Source organism: Podarcis muralis, chromosome 6 (assembly GCF_964188315.1).
Source record: "Podarcis muralis chromosome 6, rPodMur119.hap1.1, whole genome shotgun sequence".
Taxonomy (NCBI): Eukaryota; Metazoa; Chordata; class Lepidosauria; order Squamata; family Lacertidae; genus Podarcis; species Podarcis muralis.
In genome coordinates, this window is record NC_135660.1 from 96,472,370 (window position 1) to 96,493,137 (window position 20,768).

Genomic DNA, 20,768 nt, shown 5'->3' on the forward strand with positions numbered 1-20,768 from the left:
TCTGTCAGTATAAAATTACAGGGGGTTTTTGTACCAGCCAAAACATTGTTTTGCCCCATTCTCTGGCTAAAGAAAGGCTTTCCTGCACGTACTTGGGGCTCCTCCACACTTTACTTTGTCCCACAGTTTTCTCTGTTTGTCCCGTGGTTTCTAGGCCACGGGTCTGGGAGCTTTTTCCGTTGTCCTGCCGCTTTCCCCAGGAAAACCCACAGTTTTACTGCTAAATTGAATCAAACGTTAGTCCACAGGCATCAGTCGGTCAACCCGACTGACATTTGTGACGATTCAGCAGTAAAGCTGTGGGTTTTCCCAGGGAAAGTGGCAGGACAAAAGTACAACCTGTTGGACCCGTGCCTGGAAATCACGGGACAAACAAAAGTGTGGATGAGCCCTTAGAAGCCTTATATTGTCTATTGCTGCAGATCTCAGGACGGAGCCTTCACACTTTTTAACGGGTTTCAAGGCTGCGTTCAAGTGACCCCTGGCTTCTAAACCCCCCTTTAAATCCATATCAACAAAAAGGAAAGATTTCACTCTAAAACTCACCTACAGGTGGTACCTAACACCAAGGAAGCTAGCACTAATACACCAAAATTCTGGAGAGGGTGCACCTCCACAGGCACATACCTCCACGTGTAGTGGGAGTGCCCCCAATTCCAACTATTCTGGACAACAGCCATACGAGAAATATGTAAAATAACTAAGCAAGTATTAGACATCACCCCAGAATTGGCCCTACTAAACATCTTCCAAGACAACAATGCCCATTTACACCACAAAGAACTCATAACCCACCTTCTTCTCAGCAACCAGAAACATCATAGTCAAACACTGGAGAGACCTGTCAGGAGTAATCATGGACCAATGGTACCAAATAGTATGGGAAACAGCCCTACTAGAAAAATTAACCAATAGACTGAAACTGACACGGGGCCAAATAGAAGAAGAAGATACCTTCACCCCTGTATGGATCCCCTTTATCACATACACAGCCCAACAAGACAGTGACAAGAATCCACCAACAGCATACGAATCAATGTGGCTAACCTGATCCAAAACATCTGCCAACCCCACTCACACATGAAAACAAAGTTCACCACAGCCAATCACAAACGAACAACCACACCCTAGGCCATGGGTCAGCAACCCGCGGCTCCGGAGCCGCGTGTGGCTCTTTTACACCTTTGCCGCGGCTCCGGGGCGGATACTAGCGAGGGGAGGAGGCGCATTGTGCGCCCCAACACTCCCCACTGTGTCGGGCGCTGTACTGGCTGTGACGTCGCATGGGGGCGGTGCGTGCGTTAGTCACGCACCGTCCCGACGTCACCTTCCCGCCCGCTGTCAGATCGCGGTTCTGGAGATATATTTGTTTTAAATGTTGCAATGGTTTTGCGGCTCCCAGTTTTTTTTCCTTCGGAAATGGGTCCAAGTGGCTCTTTTTGTCTTAAAGGTTGCAGACCCCTGCCCTAGGCCAACCCCAACCTCTCTCACCACTAAAGGAACACAAGTGAATAGCAAAGAGAACCCTGCACAAGCGACACTGACACAAAACCCCACACATACATCAAGTAAAATAGAAACATCACCACCCCACCCCACCCCACCCCACCCCCCATTCTCCCCTCCACCTCTTTCCCCCTTTTCTTCCTAAAGTAACACTAATGTCTCAAGAAATGAAACTGATCTGCAGAAAATGTAACTTGAAAAAAGAGACATTGCACATACTTTTGTAAACCAAGAAATCTTTAATAAAAATACATTTTTTTAATTGATCACTGATTGGCAGATGCATGCATCAAAAGATATTACTAGGTGGGAAATCTAGCTGTGTGTGCAGTTTTGTAATGTTATGCCTTGGCGTTCTAGAGCTGAATTTCCCAGCAATTACTGGTTAACAGTCACAAAATGAGCTGCGTAGTTGTTTGATTTTCCCAGCAAGACTGAAAAGTGATGGAGTTTCATATGGTAGAAATAATCTTCTTCAGCCATGTGTTTGGTAGCCCCTGATCTCTGCCACAGCCCCACCAGCCACATAGGGCAGCCCTCTATGTGAGGGTCAGCTTGGCAAGCCACAATACGCAACTGGCAGCTTGCATTTGGCTCGGTGGGTCGCATATTCTTCAGATGAGTATCAGGCAAAATTTTAGCCGGTTTATTATTTGCACCATATCCTTTCTCTCACCCTCAGTTTTCATTTTGTCATTTGGCTGGCTTAATTTATGACTGTACTAGAACGGGACAGGGAGGAATTAGCTCTGCTCTAATCTCCCAGTATTTGTCTTAGTGATTTATAGAGCTGCCTTTGCTCACTTTTCCCTGCTCTCCTTCTCTGTGTACAACCCGGGAAGAGCCAGCCGTCGAAATATCTCTGAAGTGCAGGCATGAATATGACTCCCAGAAGAATCTGATGGTTATCCAGCTAAGTCTCCAGCCCCAAAGCAGATTGCATTATAGTCACGGGGGAAACGTTCTCTCGCTCTAAAATCCCCCCAGAAGGAGTCTGAAAACTGCTCTTGCATTCAGCTGCAAGTTTTAATTAATTGATACAGCTGTTAAGGGGTGCAGTATTAACATTCTATTAAAGTAGTATTTATTCTCATATCGAGAAAGGCAATATGATGGCTATATTTAGATTTAGAAATCCTGCATTGCAGGGGGTTAGACTAGACAACCCTCGGAGCCCTTCCAACTCTAAAATTCTTTGGTTCTTTGATAACCCTTTCCTCCTCTCTAACAGTTGTCCAGAAAATAGGAGGAGTTGTGTTAAACTGGGCATACTTAGACCTGGCCTATTCTCTCCAGAGTTTCCAAGAAGAGGGGAGAGGAGCAACTTTTCATATCCAGTCTGGGCTCATCTACACTTACCTTTTGTCCTACTCTTTCAAGGCTCAGGTCCACACTTAAAAGCTCTGTGCCCAAGCAGGTTTTTGCTTTATTTTCTTATTAATATATTGCCCCAGAGCTTTCCTGCGAAAGCCCACTCTTTAGGGCTCAATCAGAACAAACATCAATTCAGGTTTCCCACGGAATGCTCTTTGCTCCGATTGAGCTTTGAAGAGCAGGTTTTCGCAGGGAAAGCTCCGAAGCAACAAAAAGGGCGCTCAGACATGGAGCTTTGAAGTGCCTGGAAAGATCAGAGGAAAGACAGGTGTGGACAAGCCCTCTGTCTTGCAGACAATGTGTCCTATGTCTCAGATGACAGTCCTCCCTTTGAAGGGCTGTTAGATAATAGTCCTCTGTATGAAGCAGCCCTCTGTTTGGAGGGCTCTTTTGTTTAAAGATGAACTAGCATAAGAATGGAGAGCAGCAAACTAAGCAGCCACAACAGGTCGTGATTTTAGGGATTTTTCATCTCTTGGGGCTTCTGTCCATGGTGAGGAAAACACATAGGCAGGCTGTTATGTGACTTATTCCTCATAACAAATGGAATCCTAATGGGGAACAAATAATTTCACATGAATGATGAATCAGAAATTATAGCTTTGTCTTTTTGACAGCCTAAAATGATCAATACTAGTGCTTTAGTGTGATCGGCGTCATCATCAACCTTGCCAAAGAGGAAAATTCCTGACACTGCAACGGAATATGTTTATGTACAGTGAAAAAGAGGCATTTAGGGACCCGTGTTCCAACTTCCTCTTCCATAATTAAATAAATGATATTTATGAGGCTGGCGCTGCAATCTTTTGCACATTTTACACGTGCATGGGAATAAAGCCCGTTTGTCGCAGTGGGACTTGTTTATGTACAGGATTTCACTGCATCCAAACAATCATTTCATGCCACTGTTGTGGGGAATGGCGGGCCTGTCCCTAACTGCTCTGTTTAAAAGGTGGCAGCTCCAAGTTGAATGGCTGAACCAATGTTTCTCACTTCCAAAGTCTTAAGTGAGGAATGTCTGTGAGAAGCCGACAAAACTTGACAGTGGTACAGTTAGGAAATACGAGACCCTGGGCTCCATAGTTTTGGGGGGCACCTCTTTTGTGTAATTCACTTTTTACAAATGGGATCATCTTAATAGATGGTCCTGGTTGCGGGCAGGCTCTCAACCTGGTCCCCCCCCCTCCTGGTGTAGGGGGAGCTATTGCCCTCACGCCAGGGTGGCACCACAATCAGCCAGGGCTATTGCCCAATCGTGTCATGGGGTGATAGTGGGGGAAAGTATAAAAGCAGCAGCACGACGTGTGTCAGGCTCCTGCTTCGCGCTGCCAAATACCCGCCCACCCTCCCTTTAATTCAGATCCTTTGGCCTTGCTTTGGACTTTGGTTGGTTGCCCATCTTGAGTCGGGGGCCAGGTAGGAATTTTTTCCATTTGGCAAATTGGCATGGGCCACTTGGTTTTTGCCTACCTCTTAGCAACCGTCACAACTTTGTAAGGTTTGGCAGTTAGGCATTGGCTTATGGTGAATGGGGGAGGGGAGGCCAGCCATCGCCTGCCCCTCCAGTTTCAAGGGTATTCTGTTAAAGGAATCCGGGGCCTGGTTCCTGTCCAAAGTCCGCTTGAAGGGTGAGGGCCATGCCAGGCCTCTGGGAACACCGGGGGAGATGCAGGCTGGTTCCCTCGAAGCAGTTTCCCTTTGGGTGGTTTACCCTTACAGACTTCCTGCAAAGGGGGCAGGAGTCAGATGTAGTCTTGCCAATGCCTAAGCCAATACCCCTCTCATTCCTGTAATCAATAAAGTTGTGGCCAAATTTTTGCCCAAAAACCTTAAACGAAATATCTGTGTCTGTGTGAATTTATTTATCCTAATGGGTGGTCGGCTTGAGGGTCTTGCCACGCAATAACAGCAAGCCAGCTGTGCTGTGTGTGAAGACCCTGAATAGGGCCCAGGACTTATACATACTGTCCATTTTAGGAAGGCATTGCGGGACACTCCCCCTGCACCATCCCTCCCACCCAATCTCTGTGCTCTTCTCCCCCCCCCCCCCCGCCCTGTCTCTGCACTCCTTACAGATATGCTGCACCTGTTTCTGGGAGTGCAGCGGTGGGGCAGTAGGCCATGGCGGAGGAAGAGAAGGAGGCAAGCTAGCAAAAGTGGGGCATCTGGGATTTCAAACAGAAGGCTTTTGTGACCTTTGTGGGATGTCCCACTCAAAGCGGGACTGTTGGGTGGTATGCTTCTGTCCTCCTCTGATGGACTGGAACTTGTGAAAGAGTTATTCTTCATTATTTCTGAAGTCTTTCTCAATCCATTTTATCCATATTTTACATCTCAAAGGTTATTTAAAGGCACTTAAGCCTATGGATATTAATGGGACTTGAGATCTCCCTGCATTCTTCTTGGGAGCATATAAAAGTTTTGTTGTAGAGGATGGAGGGTCATGCCTGTGCTGATACAATAATTCTTCTCTTTCTAAAAGGCTAGTACTCGACAGATGGAACTAGAAAATGGGAACTTTTCTGTTATAAAAAGCCATTAAAGAATACTATGAAATTAACAGCTTATGTAAATCAATGTATTAACAAATATGTTAAATTCCAGATTAAAAGCAAATTTTTATTTAATGCCTTCAGCTGTTCCCTATTATGGATCCTATTGTTATCTCTGCTGCGGTTTTGGTAAGGAAAATTAGTTCCACAGAATTAGATAAAGTATATCTGAAGCCGATGGAGGAAATAAATCAAGACATTTGTGGGAAAGCTGCATCATATTTTCTAAGTATAACAACTCACCGGATGATTGAGATGTGTGCTATTATCTAAAACTGACTTCGTTTTCAGTTCCAAAACTTCCCTCTTCCCTTAGCATAGAAAAAAACCACACATTTGGTATGTTAAAAATGGTTTACTTTACTCTCTCCAAAGGTCAAGTTCATGTGCTTTTTGATACAGCATTCAGAAAAAGTTGCGCAGGCACTAAAACTTGGCTTAGCTACAGTGGTGAATGCTCCTAAGATGTTGGAATAGGAACTCAAAAGAGGCTTGTTAAAGTCATGTGGTCAGAGCTTAGAGCAACCAGCTCAGACCTCTTTACACACTGAGCTTCTCAGGTAGACAGAGAATGAACAAAAGTCTTGGTTACCTTCCTCTCAAGGTGAGGGGTAGTGACCTAGCTAAGCCTGGCAGTACAGCTTACTCTATGGCATTGACCCCTTCATGCATTAATCAGACTTGAGCATGTTGGTTATCCCACAATCCCCACTCTTTCATTTCAAATCCTGTAACATCTTATAGCTGCCCTAATGAGCAGAACCTTTTTTATCATTGAACTTCTGTGAAAATAAAGGAAAAAGCATCCTAGGCGCTTATTCTGAAAGATGGGAAAGTTTTAGTGGGGGGATGGGCTGGGCAAAGAGAATCTGAGGAAAATAAACTGTCATTACCCAAAAGACAAGAACAGCAATCTTTTGCATCAGCTGCCTCAACACTGTCAATTTTTTCATAAATCAACAACTGCTTTGCATTTTCATATTGCTTCAAGACATCTATGTCAAATACCAGAGTCTCATCTTCTTTAAATAGGGCCTGATATTAGTTGTCTTGTGCAATTTTAAAATAAGCGACTCACTTTTTCCCCCTTATACGGTAGGTAGAAGATGCTTAAAGTTTTTTAGAAGGAGGAAATGAATTGGAGTGGTGATAGAGATTCCCCAAGAGAATAATAATTAATTCTTATTTTATATTCTGATTATAACTCAGAAGTACTCCAAGGAACAACAAAATTATTTCTGCAGAGAGCTTTATGGTGATATGCCCAAGGAACAGCAGGTCGCCACTTGAATAAAATAGATGTTGAAACAGCTACAGAGAACTCTGGATTTATGAGGTTCCTGATTAAAATACTACAACTTTTTCCCAAGGAGATGTTCATTAGATCTGAAATGAGTATTCTCAGTCGCCTTTGATTTCTACCAGTCTAGAAGTTCAAAATGTCAGTGCTATGCAGCCTAAGTTATTCAAGTGGCATGGGAAAGACCCTAAAGGTTAATTCTGGATAGATGAAAGCAATCACCAGGCATTGTTATGACATCAGATGACTGACAGGTGAGTGGTCCTGCCCATCTGTCAAAGTATGCCCTTGGGGCTGGGGGAAGATAAAAAATTACCCTGTGAAATCCAGAAAGGTTCCCCACCCCTGGATTATCACATGCTGTGGAAATAAATATCTGATGAATTTATGCATTGCAGCCTTTTTATAAGCTTCTCAGGGGCAGCTTATTGACCCCTGATTGGGCATATTCACATCCCCAAACCTAAAAGGGTTTAATATTTAGTCCCTCTTCCCGGGAAGCCCTGGAAAATGTAATCTTTTGAAGGCCAGGGATCTTCTGGTCTAGTCTTTTCTTTTCCCATATTATGGCAGGCAATTGAAAAACTGATTTGCTTACAGTGATTCACATTTTATTTTCATATGTGTTTATCAGTTCCTTACTTTACGAAAAACCTGCTGTGGCTATGGTTTCGTTTTGGTGCAAAACTGAGAATGCTGACTGTAAATGCTGAATTTTGTTGACTCTGCTTTAAATAACATCAGTATAGTGTGTGAAAGGAAGTGTGAAAAAAGCATTTAAGGGTAGAAAAGTGGCCTAGATTGCTAGTGAGCAGCTTGTCGTGCTTTCTTGATATGGCCTATAAAGGTTCGGTTTGCTAACTGAATAGCAATAGCATGTCCATGGAATTAGAGATGATTGTGATCTGTCCCTTGATTTCCACTAGTTACCCCATGTTTGCTGTGGTTCTTCATGCATTGGCTTGTATTTCTGTGCAGCTATACATTATTATTGCATATGCGTGTATTGCTGTTTTATAAGTAATTGGATGTGCAATCTGAGCACGTACGTAAGTATCGCTCAATTTAAAACCTCTGAAAGTTTTGATGAACAAATATGTAAGAAGTAAATGCTCCATTGGGACGCGGGTGGCGCTGTGGGTTAAAGCCTCAGCGCCTAGGACTTGCTGATCAAAAGGTCGGCGGTTCGAATCCCCGCAGCGGGGTGCGCTCCCGTCGCTCAGTCCCAGCGCCTGCCAACCTAGCAGTTCGAAAGCACTCTTAAGTGCAAGTAGATAAATAGGGACCGCTTACTAGCGGGAAGGTAAACGGCGTTCCGTGTGCTGCGCTGGCTCGCCAGATGCAGCTTGTCACGCTGGCCACGTGACCCGGAAGTGTCTGCGGACAGCGCTGGCTCCCGGCCTATAGAGTGAGATGAGCGCACAACCCCAGAGTCTGTCAAGACTGGCCCGTACGGGCAGGGGTACCTTTACCTTTAAATGTTCCATTGGGGGACACAGATGAAAATTATGATCTGCACTTGGCTTCACGTTGAAGATTGCAAAGGCCATTGAATCTCTACTGGGTGATATGTTTGCATATTATGATCTGAAACTAGGCTCAGGAGGACATAGGAAAGACCTGCCCCAAATATGAGCTTGCATATCCAATGCTAAAGGGTTGATTTCTAGTGTGTGTGTGTGTGTGTGTGTGTGTGTGTGTGTGTGTGTGTGTGTATACACAGTGGTGCCTCGCAAGACAAAAATAATCCGTTCCGCGAGTCTCTTCGTCTAGCGGTTTTTTCGTCTTGTGAAGCAACCCTATTAGCGGCTTAGCGGATTAGCACTATTAGCGGTTTAGCGGCTTAGCGGCTATTAAAGGCTTAGCGGCTTAGCGGCTAAAAGGCTATTAGCGGCTTAGCCGCTTAGAAAAAGGGAGAAAAAATCAAAAAAAAAATCACAAGACTCGCAAGCCGTTTTCGTCTTGCGAAGCAAGCCCATAGGGAAATTCGTCTTGCGAAGCAGCTCAAAAACGGAAAACCCTTTCATCTAGCGGGTTTTTCGTCTTGTGAGGCATTCGTCTTGCGGGGCACCACTGTATATATGCATCAGAATCTACAAATCATTTCTAGCACCTCTAGGTAACTTAATGCATACACACATGCTCATAACGAGAGGTGTGGATAGAGAAGCAGTTTGTGGAAGCAGTTTCCCACACTTTCCGCATTGGACGCCTTCCAAGGGTTCAATTATTTTCTCCTAACTGCCATTCAGTACTCTGTAATTTACATTGTGCTTCTGCAAACCTGAAGATTCGCGATGGTATCTCCTTCTCATTTCTTGGTTTGGGCTCCATTTCTGTCCATGCACACCTCAGGGAGCTTTTGTCCGGTTCCTGACACTTCCAGTTGAAAGGATGAGGGAGCAGGTGGTGCAGAAGATTTTGACCCAAGGACCTGGAAAACCGCTGCCAGTCCATAGAGACAATGCCGGGCTGGATGAATGATACTAATACTGGACTTAGTGTTCAGGCAGTTTCCTACATTCCTAGTTTTTATTGCAATGCTAATGCATGCAGATTTAATGAACCAGTTGATTAAAACACACAATGATGACTAGACCAATATTTCTTTAATTGGGTAACAGCTCTCCTTCTGGGTCTTGTTTGCTCGTGTTCCCAGTGTCAAGGCCCACGGTAGCCTTCTATTAGGAACCTTTGGGGGTATGCGATCCTAATGGGGGCTGTTACCTTTGAATCCTTCCCCCCAGCTGTCTAATTTTCCAATTCTTTCAGCCTGATGCAGCACAAAATGTCCATGAGGCAGTGTCTGATCCAAGCAGGCAATTTTTATTACAGGGAACAGATTGTCCATCTTAACAAGTACATTAATTGTTGCAATAATGGAAAATGTTCACCGCGGACACAAATGATGAATTAGAGAGGAAGTTAAGGTGTCTGCAGCAATAATGAGCTCCTGTGTGATTCATGCTCAAGAAGTAGCCAAAAATAACATTAACACGTTGACTTCCATTGGTTTATTTTAAACTATCAAAAAGCTCCAGAGCTAAAGAAAACCTGGGGCACAGAAACACACATGAGGCACACGCCTGACAAAGTTAAACCCTTTTAAGTCCATTGATTTCAGTTGCACACCATGTGTTTGACAGGTCCACGCCCTGACTTGCTATCTTAAATTCCTAATGACACCATTTCAGATGGTAGTGATGAGAGAAGTGGAGAGGGGCCATTCTATCTGGCTAAAATAGCTATTCTGGGTTTCTCCTGCGTACCCCAAGTATATCAACTCTTGCAAATCAGTATATAAACATGGCAGTGATTGTCTCCAGCCTTCAGCAATATTATAAATCTGAGTAAGAGTTTTAAGAGAATTAATTTTAGGAAAGCACAGGCTCAGTTATAAAAGACAACTCTGTATCTCCATGTACTTTATTAACTCCGCACATAGCCACTGTTTTTTGTAAGTTCATTGCTGTGTGAGTGGTGTTCAATATTTGACTTCATTTATTACCCTAAAAACCCAGTATGTTGGAGATATGGGAATATCAGCCGAACATTTTCATTAGTTCATTTTTTAATTTATTTTGTACACAATTTTGCTTTCCCTGTGACTTCCTCAAACAATATTCTGCTTTTTCCATTTATTTTCTTATTAAGAATTTATCACATAATTTTATTTTTGTTCTCTCATTTATCGTGTGCACAGGTCTCAAAATAAACATGGGATCCATTAAGTGATTCTGTTTTGTCCATGTAAGTGGAACCAGATCAAGGAAATGTCACTTTTGTGCTGTGTAAATGCAGTGGGGTGTTGCTTTGCATGTTGACTTTGATTAGCTAGTTAAGGAACAGTTCACCAGGAAAGTTGTCCTGCACAAGCCCCATGAGATAAACTGGAACTGTAGGATTATCATTACTGTATAAATTGGCCTGTAAAGGACATTTTACATTTGTAGCTTCAAGGCTTCTATTCTTTGATTCATGCTGGTAAATAACTGTTCAAGCAGGGATAGTTCTCCACTAAAACCATAGTTTCTGATGTGTTTCTAAAGCCAAGCAAATTGCCTTATTTAGTTATAAAAAATAGTCTTGGTGAGGTTTGGTACTGAAAATGCCTTCCAAAACAAAATGGCCTAATACTTCCAACTCTGTAATACAGAAATTGGGGAGAGGTGGCCAATCACTGTGGCAAAGTCCAAAGCATAAGATAAGGCAGCCCAATTCCTTAGTGCAGTTTTTCAAAGAATAATGATATAAATGTGTATAGCACTTTCAGGTATTCAAACTAGTTCACATCATACTCTCCAACATTTCTCTGATGAAAATAGAGATGTCCCATTCCTGCCCTGTGGAACACCCTCCCACCAGATGTCAAAGAGAACAACTACCAGACTTTTAGAAGACATCTGAAGGCAGCCTTGTTTAGGGAAGCTTTTAATGTTTGATGCATTACTGTATTTTAATATTTTGTTGGGAGCTGCCCAGAGTGACTGGGGAGGCCCAGCCAGGTGGGTGGGGTATAAATAATAAATTATTATTATTATTATTATTATTATTATTATTATTATTATTATTATGATAATTTTACTATTTAAGCCCCACACATCTTACTGGGTTGCCCCAGCCACTCTGGGCAGCTTCCGACATATACAAAAACATAATAAAACATTAAACCTTTTTTTAAAAAGAAATCTTCCCTATACAGGGTTGCCTTCAGATGGCTCAGGGGTCGGATAACTCCATACCCTCCAACATTTCTCCAATGAAAATAGGGACATCCTAAGGAAAAGCGGGACATTCCGGGATCAAATCAGAAACCGGGACAGCTTCTCTAAATCAGGAATGTCCCTGGAATATGGGGACACTTGGAGGGTCTGTCACATTCATTATCTAGCTGTAATCCTTAAAACATACTGGGGAGAAGGCTAAGCTGATTATTCTTTTTATCCATGACATTCTAATTTTCTACATTCAATGAGTTCTTCCCAAGGAGGGCATGTCAGGAATGCAGCTTAAAGAATGCCAGCTTCCATCTCCCAGTTTCCTCTCTCCTCCTCCCTTTCCCGTTCAATTTGTTTGTTCAGGTACAAATGCTCCACGGTTTCCCCACTGGATCATTCTATGTTAACCTGCACAGGTAATTTGACATGTTGGTCTTGGGTTTTGCTTTCTGTTCTTTTATCAGTGTGCGGTGGAAAGGCTTTGAAGTTTTGTTAAACTGACTTACACTGAACTGCTATTTGGGCCTTTCGCTTTATATATGTTCAAGATACTGGCTATAATCCAGACCGTGGCACAACTGTGTTTGCCCCTGTTCTGCCCCCCTAGGGATGCAGGTCCTGGAATGGAATGGCATTCCCTTGACGGCCAAAACATATGAAGAAGTCCAGAGTATCATCAGTCAGCAGAGTGGGGAAGCAGAAATATGTGTAAGACTGTGAGTTTTTCCTCATCTTTCTGTTTCCATTATTTTTGGCTTTTCATGGCTTTTCTATTCACAATTGTTAAGGTGGAACCCGTGAAACACTTTGTGCACCGTTTATATCTAAAAAGGAAAGAAGCTTGGTGCACATATTAGAGGAGAATTTCTTTGTTCCTTACTATAAACTGAAGAGTAAATATAGACTTTCAGGTACCATCCACAGCCTATTGAAACTTATGGCCAAGTTCCCATGGATGTTAACAGGTCAGGGGGGCTGTGTGTTGAATTTCTCTCTGTGATTGGAAAAGGTTAATCAAAATGAGTTTGGGTGAGTGATTAAATGTAAGGGTGAAAACAAATAATCCTTTGCTGTAAGAGCAGTGGGAGCTTGTGCTGCATTAGAACAAGAGGGGATTCTGCATTCAAATTTCAGTACCATCATAGTACGTTGCTATGATTCAGGCCTAATGAGTTGCAAGAAAGGAGGAATAAGGCACAGGACTGCTGTGGAGATGAAACATAGCTGGTTTTCAAAGCTCATTGTGAGTGAAAGTGTTGTGACAATGTTAGGTGAACAAATGATACATCTAGCTCATCTGAACATCGTGGAAAGTGGTTGTATTTCAGTGTAAACCTGCATTTATTCCATTTAAAAATCCACCCCAGAACTGCCATTTTTCTCAGCTCTTCAACTTGAATAGCGTCACAAACACGTATCAGCCCAAAAAGGGGGTCATGCTTGGGAGCTGCTTTCTGCCATTATCCATGTCTCATTTATCTACTCTAATGCCACAGTGAGGGTGGGCCAAGGGTTCCTTTTGTCTCAGGCTTCTTATGGCTTCCTTTAGGGATCTCAACATGATGTCAGATGCCGAGAATCCACAACATCTGGATTTGCTTGAGCCAGGAAAGACTGGTAGGTAAAAACAATTTGCTTTTCAGTGACACGGGCCACCAATTGTGATTCCGGTACATTTAGAACACACGGTCAAGTACCTTTGAATATGCAGCAAAAAATGGAAGCAACTATGTCCCATTTCTTCTCAGTGGATGACAACTTTGGTCAAATATGCAGAGAATGGGCTATTTGTTTGCTGGTGCTGATACAAAGATGGCACAACCAGCACCGACTTTTAAAACTTTTTTCAGTTCTGGTTTGGGAGTGATATAACAAATTGCTCTTTGGATAATTGAAATTGGCTGTGTTGATATTTTTCCATTTCATTTCACTAAACCTTTGATACATTTGATACATGGGCAAACAAATGGTTTTAGAGCAAACATCAGAACTGACGGTCTTCAATTTAAGTATTTGAGCTTAATATAGAGAATTGGGGGCGAGGGAGTAAGGGACCCACATACAGTTGGTCATCATTATGTCCCACAAGAAATCACACCAAAAAATGGGCTAGAGACCTTCTAGCCCTTTGGGGGTTGTGGTAATACTGTAATAAATGCAAATATCCTCAGGTTTAAGGGAAAGAAACTGATTTGCAGATCCATAGCTTAAATGCTTATGCTGAATGGTTCAAGGGGCGGGTGGGAAAGCGGGAAAAGGCACTGCATGTCAGTATGAACTGGCAAACCCTTTGCTATCAGTAAACTGCTTGAGATTATTCAGTCTATTACAGTTGTGTAACGCTTTGACTCTAAAGAGCCCCAATGAGCATGGAAAGTCCACAATACAGTGGTGGAGCACATGCTCTCTTTTCCACAAGTCTAATTCATATGGTTTTATTCTTGTTTTAAATGCATTTGTTGATTAATAAACCAGTAATAAGAATACTAATCCAAATGATGCTGTTAATGTACAGAGTCCCTGCATTCATCACTGGTGTCTCTGGATAGGTCTGGGAAGCCACAGCCAATTACAAGAGTGTTGACAGGTCTGAGCTAGATGGACCAGTTATCTGACTCAGCATAAGGGAGCTTCCACATTCACAAGGGAGATGAGCTGCAGCACCATGAGACATATCCAACACTTAGGACTGGCTTTTCAAAAGGTGCAGGAGAATGCATAATGAAGACGGAGAGGAAGCCTGGTGCCCAAGCCGAATTCTCCCTGCAGTTCTTTAAGAGATTCCCCCCCCCCCCTATTTTCTAAATACATTTTTATTGGCTGTTATTTATTGCACTTCTTTTGACCCAGTCTTACAAAATAAAACTTAATTGTGATTTTAAAAATGCAAAAATAATTGTCCGTTGCACTCATTGGCTCGCAGACAGGAGCAAGTCTACTTCTTACCAAACACTGAAGTCCAATACCGTTTTCCCGTTTTCATATACAGGAGTCAAAGAACTAGAGACTTACATTTTGAAAAGCTAAAGGTTCAGGAGAGTTGAGTAAGTTCCCTCCACAACACATACACATGCTGACTTAATTGAAAAGCTGGCTGAGATTATGAAGTTTCGCAATTTGGTTTATTTTCCAAAGTTTTGTTACTGTTCATCTTGGTTATCTGTTTTCTTCCCCTTTGTGCTCTAATAACGGGGGAAGTTACTAGCATGAATTGCCATTCTTCCATCCCAAGCTGGGAGAGTTGCAGAAATGAATACAAAAACATTTGCTTGCAGTGGATAAAACAAAGTCGCCCGGGGTGGACCCAAAGCAACTGGCTGCAGAGCTGCAAAAGGTTTCCCTGCAACAGGCTCCCTTGATGGCCTCCTCCGCAATGGAGAAGAGCTCCCATGCTCATTCTGGGACTACGTCAGCCAACTCGAGTTCTGTTCCTAGCCCTGGTCAGCCTGGTTCTCCTTCGGTCAGCAAGAAACGGCACAGTAGCAAGGTATGAATTCATTTGTTTTGGCTTTTTTGTGTATGAATGCAGAGGTGGATATATGCATTTTCATATCGAGACCATAAAGAAGCTTAAAGAAGAGATTCCCGTGTTCCCATGTTAGCAACAGGGGTACTGGGGCTGTTTCACTCTGGCTGCGATCTGAGCAGCTTGGGGCACTGGCAGTCTGGAATGGCAAGGGAGGCATTTTGACATGTTCAGTTAAGACCCGTGTAATGCTTTGACTGAGCTAGCATATCTTCTCACTGTCATCACTAATAGGGCCTGTTTGGGGTTTCCTTGCGATTTCGATTTTGAGTATCACAACAAGGCTGTCACTTTGACCCACCAAATTTATTCAGAGTTCACATTGAAGTACTCAAAAACTTTCTGAGGGTTGTGTTTCCTATTGATTGTACTTCAAGTAGATGAAGAGGGCCTTCAGTGGGATTCAAAGGACTGCATGTGCAGAATTTAATGCATTCCTGTGTCTGCTGCAGAAAACTCTTGGGTGTGGTTTCATTTAGATTTCCTCTTGCTTTAAAATTCTGTCCTCTTACCATAGTTCTACAGCCTAGCAGTTCAAAAGCACACCAGTGCAAGTAGATAAATAGGTACCACTGCGGTGGGAAGGTAAACGACGTTTCCATGCGCTTTGGCACTCATCAAGGTCCTCCTTGCACCAGAAGCGGTTTAGGCATGCTGGCCACGTGACCCGGAAAGCTTTCTGTGGACAAAAACTGGCCCCCTTGGCCTGAAGCGAGATGAGCGCTGCACCCCATAGTCACCTTTGACTGAACTTTACCATCCAGATTAAGTTACTTTTACTTTAGTTCTACAACAACAAAAAAGCAGTTCTTAGCAGAGAAGCTTGCCATCATGGTAATGACAGCCACCTCTGGCGAGTCCTGTAAGATTACTTTGACAAAGCTTCAATGTCTAAAGAACTGAACAAAAGAAAGCAAATTACACAGCACAAAAAGGAGTTGACCTTTTGGTGCAATATACTGACCACACCCCATGTTAGCCTGCTTATTTTTTTATCATTTGCTGGCTAATCGTGTTGTCTAATTTTAAATGTCCTTTGAGAGTGATTAGTTGCTCTTTTCCACCTGCAGAAGAACTTGAATTGTGCTTATCTAAAGGAAAAACATTTGATGATATTTACCAGCAGAAATTAGGCAAGAGTAACAATATTGGTGACAAATATTGGAACGCTTGGTTGCTTAGGTCAGAGTTCTTGGCTTGCAAAACTTGGGTTTCCATGGTATAACTAAAAAACCTGTACAGTGCTGACAATGACATCTTCTTTTTGAAGTTTGTGGAATATCTAGCCCTTTTTGATCCTATCATGAATGAATATTGGTGTAGAGCTAAAGATCAAGGGGAAAAAATGGTTCACTACCTAGGAAAGGATATCCAAAATTAGCTGATACAGCTTCTAGTAGTTGCTATAAAGAAGCAAACTTAGCCAAATACTACTTGGTTATTCTGAATTGCACACCTGGTGTTAGTCTTGTTGAACAAATGACAATGATTGCACATTTTGTTGATGAAATCAAATGATCTGCTAATGAGATGTCCGAGCCAGAAGTTATTGGGATTTGTTACACGAAAGAAGACCACAGGTACCTTTATGACAGAACCTATTTTTGGACAGTTTGAACCAACTGAAAATCTGTTTGGAATGGGCAAAGTTATGATAACATGAAAGGCCTGGACATAAATCCACCTGCCTTTTTATGCCCTGCTATGCAAACTCTTTAAACTTTGTAGTCAATGATGCTTCTAAGTGTTGTCTGGAAACAACTCATTTCTTCAGTTTGGTTCAAAGAATCATACATTCTCTGCATTGAATCTGAAGGACTGTTCAAAAGTTACATGAGGAGGAAAGTAAAAAAATCCTGTTTAGCCTCCCCAAGCTCTTCAGTGTACGCAAAGTAACTTCCTGCCTGATTATTTTATATATGAGATTAAGCAGTATTAACATTTAGGGTTTGTTTTGATCTTGACATGTGTCATTTCAGTGATGTCATTTGCCCACAGAAGTCAAATTCTCATGTAAAGTGTCACATTCCAAACTTGTGTGGTCAATTTCATTTCAGTTACAATTTTTGTACCACCAAAGTCAGTAGTCTTAATCATGGAGGTGTAAGAATGGTAGGAATGATGATCGTAATGCTATAAATATTCATAGCAAGAAATACTATTTAAAAATGAAATGATTTACAACTGTGTTTCTGTGCTTCTTTCTTTGAATATGGCAGCCCACGGAAGGTACAAAGTCTGGTTCCCATCCAATTACTGGAGAAATTCAGGTAACAATCTAATATTAGCATTTATGGATGCTATAAATGGATAATAGAACAGAATTATCATTGTTTGATTCTTAGACTGCCAACATTGCACAAATTGTAAATCAATGCTAAAAATAGATTTAAAAAAATCAGTTGTGTGGAATGCAAATGCTGATGACTAATATTAATCCAGTTGCTGCTTCCTGAGGAAGGGAAGAGCTATGAATTCCATTTTAATTTGAGGAACTGCACAGGGCACATTTATGCAAATTCCTGTATGGATGTTCCAGACGGGAGTTCCATTATTCCTGTGCCATGATACAAAACTAAAAGTATAGGGTTGTATGCAGTGCTTTTTTCTGGGGGTACGCATACCCCTAAACATTTTGTGAATCTTTGGCTTTTGTCCATTTACTGTATTTATTTTTCCCAATTTGAACTATAAAATGGTGATTTTCTTGAGTCAAAATGAGAGCACCCCTAAACATTTTTTTTTAGAAAAAAGCACTGGTTGTATACAATGACATTGCTCAGCTGACAGTAAGACTTCTACCCACAAAATGGGGAGGGAATCAATGTCCAGGGATATCCCCTCTTGCAGCTCTGCTGTGGGGAAAGGGCAAATCACCCTAAAATTCCTTCCTTCCTGATTCCTTTCCATCACCTGGAACACTCTTGTATACAACCCATAGTCAGAACAAAGAAAATTCCTTCCAGTAGCACCTTAAAGACCAACAGTTTTTGGTCTTTAAGGTGCTACTGGAAGGAATTTTCTTTGTTTTGACTATGGCAGACCAACACGGCTACCTATCTGTAACCCATAGTCAGGTTATGGAAAAAGAATAGACGCCTGCTGGTTTTGATCCAGAGTTCTGTGAGCAGAACTCCGCTCATGGGACTCTTCCTTATTCCTACAGCTCCCAGTGCGTCCAGCAAAGTTGCTCCAGGACATTGTGGGAGGTGGTGGGGAGGACTACAGGGGAAATCGAAGTGTGCCCGCTGGATCTCAGCCCCTTCCACAATCAGAAGGAACCTACCTTCACAAAAGAGACACTCTCAAAACAACTCCTGTTCTTCCTGTTTCCAGTGATATAGTTGCATTCTTCTTCTGTTGTTCAAATCAATAGTTATTTTGCTATAAGCATTTGCAATGGGAGCAGGTCAATTATTTTTAGGGGCTGGGATCCAAATAACTGCACAACTACTTCCTGCTGTAGACCAGCCCACCCCATGCCAGACTGCAAACCACCTTGAGCACAGAGGGGGTGTCCCAAAGCAGTTTGTGATTCGGCAGGGGAATTTGCTGGTCAAAGGAAGCAAAGTCAGAAATCCCACAGGGCATGCACATTGCATTTCTGTATTTTATTGTCCTGTAAATCACTATGGACCTGCGTTTAGCTGTTCAAAGAGGTATATAAATATAATTAACTCATTCAGGAGTGCTTAAAAAAACCAGAAACCTTCAACTTGCAAATGACTACTGTATCTTAAGCGCCAATAAATCTCTGCCCCACTCTCAGCTTCTTGAAAGCAGAATAAATATAGGAAGAGAAGATTAGGAGTTCTAGAGATGCAAAGAGCTGCTTGGTAAACTCTCAGTACAGAAAAACGAACAAACAAACAATATAGATCAATATGACATAGTGCCCTTAAATGGACAAATGCTTACATTTACCAGAAAATTCTAAGATTTTAGAAGGATCTTTTTTAAAAAAAATAATGCTGCACATACAAACACATTACTGTCTGCTTTAGAAACTTTTCAGGGAAATATGCTTCTATTCTCTTTCTCTTTAGAGGAAGATTAAATCATCTGCTTGAAACAAACTTCTTATGAGGTTCATTTAGGAAAGCTATGAAGATGCATTACTGAATTTTAGTGTTGGAGAATGTTAAAAAGTAACCTGTAGTAATAGATGTTACTTTGAAATGACATTATTTGGGAAATGATTAATGGCAAACCAATGTTACGCTTAGCTTCAAATCAACTATGACAAGCACCTTGGCAATTTGATAATTCACATTCTTCAAGCAAGAAACCTTGTTCCCCGTGACAACAACGGCTATTCGGACCCGTTTGTCAAAGTTTATCTTCTGCCAGGAAGAGGGTAAGTGGAGAGGTGATTTCAACTACTAACAGCTGTTAACACAACAGGTTTCCCATTGTTGACCTTCAAGAGATCCATTTCTTATCAACTAATCTGAACACTCATTTCATGTGGGCCTCACTGTCACCCTCTGCAAACTACAACAAGGCTGGTGGGCAAATTGTATTTTAGGAAAGCTTGTTCACCCACAGTTTGCTCATCTTTTGTATACGGTGTAATCTCACTGTATACAAGTTGTACAAGTGACAATAAAGTATTTCATATTTTCAGAAAGCTGCCTTATGCTCAGTGTGACCATTGGTCCGTCTGACTCAGTGTTGTGTACACAACAGCAGCTCTCCAAGATTACGGGCAGGAGTCTCTCCCAACCCTTAGAGGTTTTTGTTGATTAAGGCATATATAAATCTTGTCAAATAATTAAATGAAGACTACCTGACTAACACACCACCAATTACATGACGTCTTAAACAATCCAGTAGTAAAATCAGCAGCAACTAGGCCCTTGACAACCTCCTCCTAACAACAAAGGGACACGGCAAAGGGATGGTATCCGCAATATAAAAATACTACTACAAAATCCCACAAATCCCCTAGATGTAATCAAAAAACAATGGGAGGACAACATAGGCTATGAGATGAACCCCATTCAGTGGACCAGAATGTGGTCTAAACCTCCCTTTAAATCCATATCAACGAAAAGGAAAGAACTCACTCTGAAACTCACTTACAGGTGGTAAAATATGTTAAAAAACAACAACATTACCTGGAGTTGCAAGGGATTGAACCTGGGCCTTTTACATGTATGCATGTTAATTTTCTCCTAGAGAAGCCCATGGGAACATGGCTGGAAAACTGGAAAGCATTTAAATATAGTCAGGACTGTGAAGGAAAAGACATAACAAATATTTCAGAAATTTTATGCTAGATCTATCTTCCATATTTAGTTGTCACTAATGATTATACCCTAGCTGAAGAAATGCTCAAATGTGTTACCAGATGATTTGAATGAACTCACCAGCCCCGTTCAAACATCAAGTTAAACTGTGATTTAGCATATGAGGACGAGCAAGAATAAACCTTGGGCTTAAGCAGTACCCTCCCTTCCTTCTGAGGGAAGGAAGTTTAGATCTTCTGTTTGTGGTTTTCAGGAAACCACAGCTTCCCATTATGTCTGAATATGGTGCATTGTGGCTCGTCCAACCATAGTTAGTTAATCCAAACTAGGATCAAACCATGGTTTAATATTATGGTTTGTAAACTCTTCATGGTTTGAACAATCTACAGTTCTCCATATTAAGACATGACTGGAATCTACCATTTGTACCAGGAATTAAAGCCTTGAGCTTCCTCCACTCTTGTGTAAAGAGAGGAAAGAGAAAAGGGACAGTGGGAGCCCAAGGATTGTACCTGCTTGTCCATTTAATGTTACAATGGT

General features: G+C 42.0%; 1 protein-coding gene across 4 annotated transcripts in view; it reads left to right on the forward strand.

Moving 5' to 3' along the window:
• The window catches only part of PCLO (piccolo presynaptic cytomatrix protein), a 217,583-nt gene that overhangs the window by 153,408 nt on the left and 43,407 nt on the right, over nt 1–20,768 (forward strand). For 3 of the 4 annotated variants that reach the window (XM_028728763.2, XM_028728764.2, XM_028728765.2), the window contains exons 11-15: nt 12,058–12,166; nt 13,000–13,067; nt 14,726–14,937; nt 17,196–17,246; nt 19,203–19,333. In XM_028728763.2, coding sequence (XP_028584596.2) covers nt 12,058–12,166; nt 13,000–13,067; nt 14,726–14,937; nt 17,196–17,246; nt 19,203–19,333 — 571 coding nt within the window. Of the gene's footprint in view, nt 1–12,057; nt 12,167–12,999; nt 13,068–14,725; nt 14,938–17,195; nt 17,247–19,202; nt 19,334–20,768 lie in introns of those variants that run through there. The other variant, XM_028728766.2, reaches the window with a different exon arrangement.